We start from the raw sequence: 12,750 nt of genomic DNA on the forward strand, positions 1-12,750 counted from the left end.
GTATTAACAAATAAAAACTAGTATCTTAGGGAATTCCCTGGCGATCCAGTGGTTAGGACTCCTCACTTCCACTGTAGGGGACATGGGTTCAATCCCTGATCGGGGGGGGGGGGGAGAAAAAGACTAGTACCTTAAAAGAATAGTCTGTCACAGCCAAATAGGGTTTTTGCAGGAATCTGAAAGTTGTTCAGTGTTCAGAAACCAATTAACATCATATGAACAGGTCGAAGGAGAAAAATGGGCATCATTATTTCCAAAGTTGAAGTGACAGAGTTTGCTCATGATATGGATGCGGGGTCTGCAGGAAAGAGGGGAGGCAAGGCTGACTCCAAGGTTTTGATCTGAAGAACTGGCAGGATGATGGGGCCATTTATTCAGCTGGAGGAGGCCCCAGGGAAGCAGGAGAGGAGGATTTTAATGTCAGATATTAAAGAAGCCTGTAAATCACCACTGAAAGGCCTGGGGAATAGTCTGAAGCAAGAGTTGACAAACCTTTTCTTAAAAGACCAGAGAGTAATAAATATTTTAGACTTTGTAGGCCATGTGGTCTCTGCATTTGCAGCATAAAAGCAGCCATTGACAATACTTAAAACAAATAGGTGCGGCTGTGTTCCAGTAAAACTCTATGGACACTGAGTTTTAAATTTCATATAATTTTCACATATCACAAAATATTATTCTCCTTTTGACTTTTTTCAACCATTTAAAAATGTAAAAAGCATTATTAAAAAACCATATGAGAATAGGAGACAAGCCAGATTTGGCTAGTGGCAGCTTAGGACAGGAGATAGACTGGGATGGTTGGTTTTTAAGCCATCTAAGGCTTCTCCCATTTGTAACTACTCATTGGGCCCCAAATATACAAATGGCTTTCCTTCCTTCACAACTGCACCTCACTGAGGTTTGACCATAGGTCAAGCACATGGTGCTTATCAATACATGACACAATTGTATTTGCATTAATTATGACAACCCCAAGGAGGCACACCTGTTAAGCTGCTTGCTCAGGACCCCACAGCTGGCGAGTAGAGACTCTGGGTAAGTTCTCGAGGAAGAATTGTGGCCTCCCAGGTGCTGACAACATACATTCTTCACCCATTTTTGTACTTTATAAATTTAAAATAAAAAAGGCTTGGTGGCAGTTGTAGGCTGTAGATGGGTCTTGTGAACTGTTCCAGCGATGGAGCTGGTGCCTTACTCCATTTTCTGCCTGCTCAGATTGGCCTGTGTTCAGCGACCTCGATAACGTGGCACCCCGAGACCACGACCCTCTGGACAACCACCGGGTGAGTAGAGGGGGTGGAGGAGCAGGGCGGGGAGGAGTGAACTCCCTCCCCCGGGAACTGAGGATGAGACCTCAGGTTCAGAGGTGGGTAACCCAGGTCTGCTCCGGGCACTGGCAGGAGGATACAGGTGCATGGGGGGAATCCCAGCCTCCTGCCCAGGGCAGCATTTTGTCTGGGAAGAGCTGGGTCTATTCCAGTTCCTGGAGGTGGTTAAAGCAGAGAGAATCCAAATCAGCAATAATGCAACCTTCTGGTACATGCTGGGCTTGGCCCTGGGTTTGGTTTGGCCGCACGTTGTGTGGCCAAGCTATCTTGGGGGACAGGGGGCTACGTTGGGTCTCCGATGTGTAACTTATAGCACAGGTAGCTGTGATGCTCACAGCTTGGATAAGCAGAACAGGTTTCCTGCAGCCTCTGCATGACTAGCAGTAAGAAGCTGTAGATGACATATTTGCCTTCAGACAAACATACATTATGGTGTCAAATTAAAAATTCATGAGAATGTTTTAAACAGACTTCACAGAAACGTCACACTTGCACAGGCCACAGCATCTTAAGCTGCACTCTCAGCTCCAAAGGTTCAACTTCGCTCCTGACGGCTTTTCAGAGTTCTTGAGTGGGAACAAAAAATAGGAATAGCTGACACATACGGAATCATCACTATGGGCAGACACTGTTTTAAGAGCTTGGTAGATAATTCTCATTTAATCCTCACAACAACTTATGAGATAAGTAGATGATAGTTTTTATTCCTTTTAGAATAGGTTTTATGTTTTACTCTAGAGCTAAGAGGAGTTTTAGAATTTCAGAGTAGATTGAAAAGGAAAAGATTCAGAAAATTACAAGGTGAAAAGTCTCCCTCCCACCTGTCCCCTCAGCCACCTGCTTATCCCCAGCATTAGCAGCTGCTTAGACAGTGCCCTCATTATCCCTGATTTAGAGACGGGGAAACTGAGGCACAGAAAGGTAAGCCACTTGCTCACGGTCACTCAATGATGGAGCCAGCGTTCAAACCCAGGCCATCTGGCCTCGAACTCACCCTCTATGCTGCCCTTTGCTTTTTTTTTTTTTTATATAAATGTATTTGTTTATTTACTTATTTATTTTTGGCTGCCTTGGGTCTTCTTTGCTGCGTGCAGGCTTTCTCTAGTTGTAGCGAGCAGGGGCTACTCTTCGTTGCAGTGCGCGGGCTTCTCATTGTGGTGGCTTCTCTTGTTGCGGAGCATGGGCTCTAGGCACGCGGGTTTCAGTAGTTGTGGCACATGGGCTCAGTAGTTGTGACTCGTGGGCTCTAGAGAACAGGCTCAGTAGTTGTAGCGCACGGGCTTAGTTGCTCCGCAGCATGTGGGATCTTCCCAGACTAGGGCTCGAACCCGTGTCCCCTGCATTGGCAGGCGGATTCTTAACCGCTGCGCCACCAGGGAAGCCCCCCTTTGCTTTTATTCTCCACCATTTCTCAGATGAATACGCTGAGGTTTGGAGAGGTTAGCTGCCTTGCCCAGGGTCTGACCTGGGGAGTGCAGAGCTGGGGTTTGAGTGAGGCTCTCTGTTGCCCGGCTTGGGAGTGGTTCCCAAGGGTGGGACGCGGGGCCCAAGGTCATGCAGAGAGTGGGTGCGAGGAGGGGGCTGCCTGGAGCTTTAGGCATAGCCTGTGATCCAGTTTCAAAAAAAGCCTTTCACTCAGCACACTGAACACTTCAGTTTGGTTGTCTGTAAATTATACCTCAATTTAAAAAATTGAAACAGTTAAAAAAAAAAAAAAAGAACAGCTATTTGGCTCACACAGAACAAAGACCTGGGGGAGGGCGGTAGGAAGCCTGCGGTGCTTCTAGAAACCAGGGCAGGGGCCTTTTTAGAATAACGCAGCTCCTTCGGGTGGAGTGGATCCTGGCCAGACCAGAGACCAAGGATTCCACTGTGTATGTTCCATGGCGCCCATCTGTCTAGGAGACTGATCCGGGTTTTACATTTATGGTAGTGATACCAAGCTTCTTTTAAAAATATATTGACTTAAGTAAAATAAAATGGTTTATTTAAAGAAAAATAATAAAAGAGAAGTATGAATTCATGAGAAGAGTTTTATCTGGAGGAGGAAGAGAATGGGATGCGGAGGGGACTCATAAGAGGTCTAAATTTTAACAGCAATGTTTTAATTCCTTTTAGAAATAGAAGATCTAAAGTAACTAAGGCCTAGTGTTAAGAGTTGACAAAACTTGGCAACAGGTGCACAGGAGTTCGTTTTAGGATTCTCTGTTCTTATTTGTGTGTTTGAAATGTTTCTCAGTGGAATGAAGGAGGAAAAAAATAAAAGTTTTAGCTGAACAGTGATGCAGGTGACATGCGGATATGGCCAGAACTCAACGTTGGTAGACAAATGACTGAAGTTTTAGAGATTCTCAATTATACCAGGTTCCTTTTCACAACAGAACTCAGATCTAGAAGAATAAAAAATATGCCCTGGTGATGTGTGCGGTTTTGGCAGAGGGCTTAGTTGTAGTAAATAATTGTTCCCAGTGCTGCATTTTTTTTTAAACATCTTTATTGGAGTATAATTGCTTTACAATGGTGTGTTAGCTTCTGCTTTATAACAAAGTGAATCAGCTATACATATACATATATCCCCATATCTCTTCCCTCTTGCGTCTCCCTCCCTCCCACCCTCCCTATCCCACCCCTCTAGGTGGTCACGAAGCACTGAGCTGATCTCCCTGTGCTATGCGGCTGCTTCCCACTAGCTTTCGGTTTTACATTTGGTAGTGTATATATGTCCATGCCACTCTCTCACTTTGTCCCAGCGTACCCTTCCTCCTCCCCGTGTCCTCAAGTCCATTCTCTAGTAGGTCTGCGTCTCCAATGCTGCATTTTTATCCATGGGTCATATCCTTTAAACCAGGCTTTGTTTTTCTGCCTGTAAAATAGGTGAGTCACTCTTAACAATGGCACTTACTACGATCCACACTCTGAGTGTGACATCTCATTTCATCCTCACAGCCGCTTGATGTAGGTAGCTATAATGAATCCCCATAGCTAGGGAAACCGAAGCTCAGAGAGGCTGAGCAGCTATCCAGAGTCATAGCTGGTGAGTTACAAAGCTCGGATTTGAGCCTAAGCAGTCTGGCTCCAGAGCCCACATTTTTCGCCACTATTTTTTTTACCGCTCCCTTGTCACCCAACCAGCAAGGGTAGGAGGAAGAGAATGTTGTGGGGTGATGGGACAAAGGAGAGAAAGCAAATGGCTGGGATTCCAGATATCACCACCACCAGGTATTCGGAAGACCACTGAGACCCTAGGGCCATCTTTTCTCCGCAGGACTCTGAGAACAGTGGAGACAGCGGATACCCCAGTGAGAAGCGGGGTGAGCTGGATGACCCAGAGCCCCGAGAACATGTAAGGAACCCCAAGGAAATGAGAACAGAGTCCCCTGTTGCCTAGTTGTCCAGGAGGATAGAGGGCTGGGGCGGAGGGGGGAATGTGAATGGGTGGTAAGAGCATAAAGTAAATTAATAAATAAATCATTTCAGATAAAGATAAATGCAGTGCAGAAGATAAAACAGGGTAATGTGGACTAGTAGGTTTTAGTAAGGGGACAAGCATGGGGGATTAGACACAAGGTTGAACATGGCGGACACATCTTACGGTGAAGCTGGACCTCTGGTTGCTAAGCAGAGAGGATGCTGGGCAGTGGGCCAGAATGGTGCTGGTAGGTGGGAGGGCCCAGTTCAAAGGCACGGGATTCCAGCAGTCCCTCGGGAAGGCTGCAGAGGATGAAAGATGCCCTACGGTATCTTTTCAGCAGCATCCTGGTGAGGGTGGTCTTAGGCAGTATCAGCCATTTAGAGGTTTTGCCAAGTGCCAGAATGGAGCATGAGCATTACGGGCAGTCTTGCCGGGAGCCTCTGGTCTCGGCTTTGTTACTGCGAATATATATAGACAGGCGATGGGAGCTTTGGCTAAGCGAAGCACGTGGCCCAGTTTTCTTGGTGCCTGTCTGCTGGGATCCTGTGCCTTTGAGTCGGTTCCGTCCATGCACATGGTGAGAGCGAGAGGGAGGCTGCGGCTGCCCCAGCACATCAGTCCTGCCTGTTACCCAGCATCCTCTCTGCTTGGCAGACGAAGGTGCCAGCTTCCTGGGGGGGCCGAGCCAGTTCCCTGAGGAGGATCCCCTGGGAGGGCTGGACCGGTTCCCCCGAAGGAGGTTCTTGGGAGGAAGGCTGCTCTTTGGATCACTCTAATCTATGTCTCCATCAGGGCCACTCAAACAGTAACCGGCGGTACGAGTCGGACGAAGACAGCCTGGGCAGCTCCGGACGGGTAATGTGCCCCCAGGAATCCTCGTCGTGGCTGCGTGCTTGCCTTTTTCAGACTCTGTTTCTGTTTCTTCCCCCTCACGTCATGTCACTTCTGCCTGCCCAGGTGCTTCACATGTCTCCTAAAGGACGATTTTGCAAAGGAGCCAATCCCCTCGGCAAATACTTTTTGAGCTCCTGGGTGTGACGCTGCGGGATCAGCGGGGAGAATTAGAGAAGATCAGGATGGCCTGTCCTGGAGGCCACAGCTCACAACGCCTTCCAGTATACATTAATTTACGTCTAGGGAGTTCCCTGGTGGCCTAGTGGTTAGAATTCCGGGCTTTCGTTGCCGTGGCCCGGGTTCAATCCCTGGCTGGGGAAGTTCACACAAGCTGCGTGGTGCAGCCCCCAAAAATTTAATTCTTGCAGCCACCCACTGAGACAGGCTAATGTGATTCATCCTCTTTTGATGTATGAGAAAAAGGGGGTCTTAAGCGACTCTCCCCAGGTTACCCGGCTAATAGTTGGAAGAAGTATCTCAGGTGATTATCATCAGGCCGGTGTGGGAAAGACCGGCCTCCGAAACGCTCTTCTCTAGCTGACTCTGAACCACATTTTGAACCTCTCACCCTCCAGCCTTTGCTAAGGCGAGTCTCTCTCCTGCCTGCAAGGTCCTTCCTCCCTTGTGGTCATATCTCCTCAAGCTTGTCTGCTCTCCCAGGCTGGACCCCAGTGGCACCTTCTCCAGGAGCCTTCCCTGATCCCCGGGGCAGGCTTGACTCTTGCTGCTTCCAGAACACAGATTATTTATCACACAGTATTTCCTTACCACAAGGTATTTCTCAATCGGGTCAAGGCCACAGCGTGGTGCGGAGGCAGGGTCGTTCGATCCCAGCACCACTGACATTCTGGGCTGGGTCATTCTTTTTTGTGGAGGATGCCCTGTGCATTGTAGGATGGTTTGGTGTGCGTACACACAGACACACACACACAGCAGCCTGGCTCTGTCCTGCGAGAACTTTGGACAGGGGTGTTTTTAGCTGGGAGACATGATGTGTTTTCTAAGCCCATCTCCTGAAGGTCCCTGTGGATGCACAGGGAAAGCACAGTGGATTTGCTGCCAGGTCTGAAGTCAGGCTCTTCTGGTGCCTTGTGTGGGGAGCTGGCAGAGGAGCAGCTCAGGGTCGAAACTCCCCAACCTAAGTCAGATGGATAAGTGAGGAGACACTTCTTTGAACTGCTGCAGTGCAGTGTGCTAGCCTTTGTGTCCTGTTGCTACAACATTCCCTCAGTGCCCACAAGCTGGCATAATTCAAGTGACTGGAAATGGAGCCGGGTTTGTCCAAGAAAACTTGACACTGCACAGGTCTGCTTAACTTGCCAGGCCGACTTTCGCAGCTGGGAGGGTACGTCCATCCCCAGCCCCTCACTTCTCTGGCCTGTAAATGCCCGGTCCTCCCTTCAGGTCTGTGTGGAGAAGTGGAATCTCCTCAATTCCTCCCGTCTCCACCTGCCGAGGCCTTCAGCCGTGGCCCTGGAAGTGCAGAGGCTCAACGCTCTGGACCTTGAGAAGAGAATCGGGAAGTCCATTTTGGGGAAGGTATGGTGATGCCCTCTCTGCATTAACCCGGCACCTCCCCCAAGAATCGCTTCCTCCCCCAGGCTGGCTGGGAGGCCCTTGGCTGGGGCTGCGGCCTCCAGGCAGCCAGGCCCACCTGCCATCTGTGTGGCAGGTCCATCTGGCCATGGTGCGCTACCATGAGGGCAGGCGCTTCTGCGAGAAGGACGAGGAGTGGGACCGGGAGTCGGCGATCTTCCACCTGGAGCACGCGGCCGACCTGGGCGAGCTGGAGGCCATCGTGGGCCTGGGACTCATGTACTCGCAGCTGCCCCACCACATCCTGGCGGACGTCTCTCTGAAGGTGAGGGGGGTGGGGGCTCAGTCAACCCATCACCCTTCCCTCCCTGGGTTTATGCCTCAGAAATTTCCCGAGCATCAGTTTGGGACCAGGCACTTCCAAGTTAGTTGATGCTGATAGAATTGGTCTCTGGCCTTGGGGACTGAGTGGAAGGTGACAGTCACATTCCCAGGCAATTGTGACGTGGTGCGGTGGGAGAAGCAGAAGATGCTACTGCAAATAAATGAGGAAGGGCCGTAGCTGGGGTTTCTTGATTGGCAGTTCCGGCTCTGTCCCTAGTGGCTAGAACAAGCCTGGCACACACTAGATAATCAGCATTCGTTTGTGGAACGAATGAATAAAGTGATCCCTAAGGTAGACCTGCAGGCCCAGTGGAGTCAGCCAGGCAGAGTGTGGGAGGGGGAGCGTGGGCAGAGGGGACAGCGCGGGCCCAGGCCCTGGGGAGACAGGGTTGGGGTGAGAGGACAGGAGGCGATCAGTGCAGCTGGAGTGTGGAGCGTGAGGAGAAGGTGCAGGAGATGAGGCTGGAGAGGGGCCTGGGCAGGATGGGTGTGATGGGAATCCGTGAGGGTGTCTGCTCCCTCATCACTCCCCTGGTCTATGGGCACAGTGGACAGGACCTGACGTGGCCTAGGGAGCGTGATCCTTTCCTAAGAGAAGCTGAGACGCCCTTGGTGTGCACGTGCTCCCAGCGTAAATGTCTCCAGCTCTCTGTCACGTGGGCCAGGCTTGCAGCCGGACAAGGCTGGGCCTGGTGTGGGCACAGGGCACCAGCCCTCCTCTGTGGGCCTCGCCATGGCCCAGCAGGTTGGGGGTCTCAGACTGGAAGAGGGTGTGGGAAGACACCCAAAAGTCCTTGACTTATTTAACTTTTAAAATAGTTAATACATTCATGTGACGAAAAGTTTTTTTAATGTGAAAAGGTTTACAGTGAAAAATCTCCCTCCCACCTTTTCCTCCATCTTCTCATTCTCCTGATAACAGGTAACCATCATTATTAGTTTCTCACATGTAATTCCAAGAGAGTATTCATTTCCTAGGGCTGCCATAACTAATAACCACAAACTGGGGGGCTTAAAACAACAGAAATTCATTCTCTCACGATTTTAGAGGCCAGAAGTCCAAAATCAGTGTGTTGACAGGCCATGATTTTCTAACTTCTAGTGACTGGAGGCAATCTTGGGTGTTCCTTGGTCTGTAGGTACATCACTCCAATCCTTGTTTCCATCTTCACATGCCCTTTTCTCTGTGTGTGTGTCTCTGTGTCTCTTTTCTTACGAAGACACCAGTCCTGTGGAGTTTAGGGCCCACCCTACTCCAGTCTGCCCTCATCTTAACTAGTTACATCTGTCTGTTTGGAAAGACCCTATTTCTGCAGTGTCCTGCAGACTTTTTCCCTCAATGCTGTAGAGACAGCTTCCGCATTCCTTTTGACAGCTGAGTAACATTCCATTGTACAGGTACTTTATTTAACCTGTGCCCTGTTGATGGACACTTGGGTTGGTTCCATTCTTATGATATCTCAAAAGTTGCTGCAGTGACCAGACTTGGACATATTAAGTTGAACCATTTTTGTAGGTCATGAAGGTAGAATATTGGCAGTTTCATATGGTTCAGTCAAATATATCCTTTGGCATGCGGTCAGGGATAACTTACAGCCATTTTTATTTCCTGTTTTAGATGGTGAAGGGCAGGCTTGGTTGGGGGAGGGGATTTTGACAGGCGGATGATTTGTTCCTCTTTCTCTCGTCTCCATGCTCCCTGAGGAGTGGCGCATGAATGCATCTGAGGAGTGGACTGAATATATCTCATTTAGCCATTGGTGTGCTGATAAATGCTTAACAACTGGCTCTTGCAGGTGGGGAGGGAATGTTTGCACACACATGTATGTACGTTTATTATACATCTACTTGTAAGTTTATTATACATTTACTGATATAAGGAATGTGGAGCATACAGTTTACAAATCATAAAAATACTCTATTGTGAATTCTATATAGTCAATTGATCCTCACAGAATTCTTTTGCTAATTTTTGTGGAGCTCATGTCTGTAGCCCACCTTTGGTTGCATTTGATGGAGGCGTGAAGTTCTGACATTAGATACTGGTTGATACTTTCACTTACTTTTGTGAGTAAGATGAAAGTGAAATAAGCAAGTCCTTTGTCAGCGTTGGAACTTCATTTATTTGCTGCTGATACGAGCAACTTCTTTGCTGAATCAGACGATAGTTTTAAATACTGAAGAATGTTTCTCCAGTTTCTTGTGCTAGTCACAATGTAATGGCTACAGACACGGCACACTTTCAAATTAATCTGCATTATTAATATTTTTTGCCATCTCGTGGTATAACTGCTTCTACCATGGCCAATGTGCAAGCACTAAGATGACATCACTGAACACAGAGTTGGAGGAAACGCACAACAGCACGCCACTATATAGCATGTCCACCATGAAGATTCCACAGGCTGGTGGTTTTCGACCAGTCATTTTGCCTCCTCCTTCTCCAGGGGACACTTGGCAGTGTCTGGAGACATCTTTGGTTGTCACAACTCTGGGAGTGCAACTGGCATCTAGTGGGTAGAGGGCAGGGATGCTGCCAAACATCTACAATGCACAGGACAGTCCCTGCAACACAGAATTATGTCATCTAAAATGCCAGTAGTGCCAAGGTTGAGAAGCCCTGCAATAGATATAAATAACCTCAAGAGGACAGACAACAGTAAAATATAGTAAAATAATTAGGCAGTGATGAGCTTTGGGTATTTGTTACCTTTCATTTAATTGTAAGTGTACATAATTTAATTTTTTTTTAATTAGTTAATTTATTTATTTATGGCTGTGTTGAGTCTTCGTTTCTGTGCGAGGGCTTTCTCTAGTTGTGGCAAGCGGGGGCCACTCTTCATCGTGGTGCGCGGGCCTCTCACTATCGCGGCCTCTCTTGTTGTGGAGCACAGGCTCCAGACGCGCAGGCTCAGTAGTTGTGGCTCATGGGCCTAGCTGCTCCGCGGCATGTGGGATCTTCCCAGACCAGAGCTCGAACCCGCGTCCCCTGCATTAGCAGGCAGATTCTCAACCACTGCACCACCAGGGAAGCCCAATTTAATTTTTAATAATAGCTGTGTTTTACGACTGGCTTGCTTTCACATCGGTTCTCACAAGCCTGCAGAGCCGGCTCCAGCGTACCCACTGCGTTTGGCCTGTTCTCCCAGCATCTGGCACAGAGAGGACACTCAGAAGGGTTTGAGGCCTGAATAAAGGAATGCCAGGGTCCAGGATGAGTGGTTAGGGGCCAGGACTGGCGAGACCACTCTCGCTGAGACTCCCTGGTAACTCTCCTTGTGATCTCAGGCTGTTCACACCAACTGCACCCGAGCACCTTTGTAAAGGGATGTAGAAGCTATTTCAGTTTTCTCATTTGCAGGTGTCCCAAAGGCCTTTCTCTACAGGACAGAATCTGGCAGCAAAGAAAACCATGGCCACATGCCCTGAAAGGCTGCTGGCCCATCTCCCGCTTTCCCCAAAGCCCCCATTCTTAGGGCCTTTTCCTGTTGTCTTGCTAAGACATTCATTTATCCAGCACATGCTTTTTGAGTATCTCCTACACTCTGGGCACCGTCCTAGGTTCTTATTCACAACAGCAAACTTTTCAGGCAGATAAGGTTGTAATACAGATAATAATTAACAAATGAAAATATTTCCAACAGAAGTAAAAATAACTGACCTTTATTGAGCACTGCCTGTGCCAAGCATTGTTCTTAAGTGCTGGGGGGAAATTGTGATAGGGAATGAGATCAGGAGGGACTGGATATGGGCTTCCCTGGTGGTGCAGGGGTTAAGAGTCTGCCTGCCAGTGCAGGGGACACGGGTTCGAGCCCTGGTCCAGGAAGATCCCACATGCCATGGAGCAACTAAACCCATGAGCCACAACTACTGAGCCTGCACTCTAGAGCCCACGAGCCACAACTGCTAAGCCCGTGCACCACAACTACTGAAGCCCACGTGCCTGGAGCCCATGCTCCGCAACAAGAGAAGCCACCACAATGAGAAGCCTGCGCACCGCAACGAAGACCCAACACAGCCAAAAATAAACAAAAACAAACAAACAAAAAAGAGTGGATAGGCCTCTTGTTATTAGGATGCTGATTCCAGCTGCAAGAGATGCTGGGAAATGTAGTTTTTAGCTGGTCAGCCATGTGCCAGCAAAAATATGGCAGAGGAGAATGGATATGGCGGACAACTGGTAGTCCCAGCCACACTTCTTGAATCCTGAAGGTTGAGAAGGGCCTCACAGGCTGATAGGAGGGCTTTGGATTTGTCTCCGAGTGAGATAGGAAGTCTTAGAGCAGCTGTGATGGAGTAACATGACCAGACCTGGGCTTAAAGCATCTCTCTGGATGGATATCGGAGAAGCAGGATGGAAGCAGGTGGGAATATAGAGCAGTGCAGCTACTGTGGGAAACAGCTCCTCAAAGGCTAAACACAGAGTTATATGTGACCCAGCAATTCTACTCCTAGGTATATATATCCCCCAAAATAAAAACATACATCCACACAAAAACTGTGCCCACAGATGTTCATAGCAGCATTATTCATAATAGCCAAACAGTGGAAACAACCAAAATGTCTGTCACCTGATGACTGATGAACAGATAAACAAATTGTGGTATATTCGTACAATGGAATGTTATTTGGCCATAAAAGAGAATGAAACACTGATAGAAGCTGTATGAATGAACCTTGAAAACTTTATCCCAGGGCTTCCTTGGTTGCACAGTGGTTAAGAATCCGCCTGCCAATGCAGGGGACACGGGTTTGAGCCCTGGTCCGGGAAGATCCCACATGCCATGGAGCAACTAAGCCCGTGCGCCACAACTACTGAGCCTGTGCTCTAGGGCCCGCGAGCCACAACTACTGAAGCCCATGTGCCTACAGCCTGTGCTCTGCAACAAGAGAAGCCCTGCAATGAGAAGCCCACGCACCACAACAAAGAGTAGCCCCCGCTTGCTGCAACTAGAGGAAGACGGCTCGCAGCAGTGAAGACCCAATGCAGCCAAAAATAAATAAATAAAATAAATAAATTTATTAAAAAAAAATTTACGCCAAGTGAAAAAAGCCAGTCACACTAAACCACATGTTTTTTGTTTTGTTTTTTGGCTGAGCCAAGCGGCATGCGAGATCCTAGTTCCCTGACCAAGGATCGGACCCGCGCCCCTTGCAAGGGAAGCACAGATTCTTAACCCCTGGACCGCCAGG

At 48.6% G+C, this 12,750-nt stretch overlaps 1 protein-coding gene across 2 annotated transcripts in view; it reads left to right on the forward strand.

Annotated features, from left to right (window-relative positions):
* Window positions 1–12,750, forward strand: part of EEF2K (eukaryotic elongation factor 2 kinase) — a 63,622-nt gene that overhangs the window by 40,435 nt on the left and 10,437 nt on the right. For both annotated transcript variants that reach the window (XM_061208395.1, XM_061208396.1), the window contains exons 11-15: window positions 1,219–1,286; window positions 4,597–4,674; window positions 5,536–5,598; window positions 7,042–7,176; window positions 7,310–7,498. In XM_061208395.1, coding sequence (XP_061064378.1) covers window positions 1,219–1,286; window positions 4,597–4,674; window positions 5,536–5,598; window positions 7,042–7,176; window positions 7,310–7,498 — 533 coding nt within the window. The remainder of the gene's footprint in view (window positions 1–1,218; window positions 1,287–4,596; window positions 4,675–5,535; window positions 5,599–7,041; window positions 7,177–7,309; window positions 7,499–12,750) is intronic.

Source organism: Eubalaena glacialis, chromosome 13, assembly GCF_028564815.1.
Source record: "Eubalaena glacialis isolate mEubGla1 chromosome 13, mEubGla1.1.hap2.+ XY, whole genome shotgun sequence".
In the NCBI taxonomy this organism is placed as follows: domain Eukaryota; kingdom Metazoa; phylum Chordata; class Mammalia; order Artiodactyla; family Balaenidae; genus Eubalaena; species Eubalaena glacialis.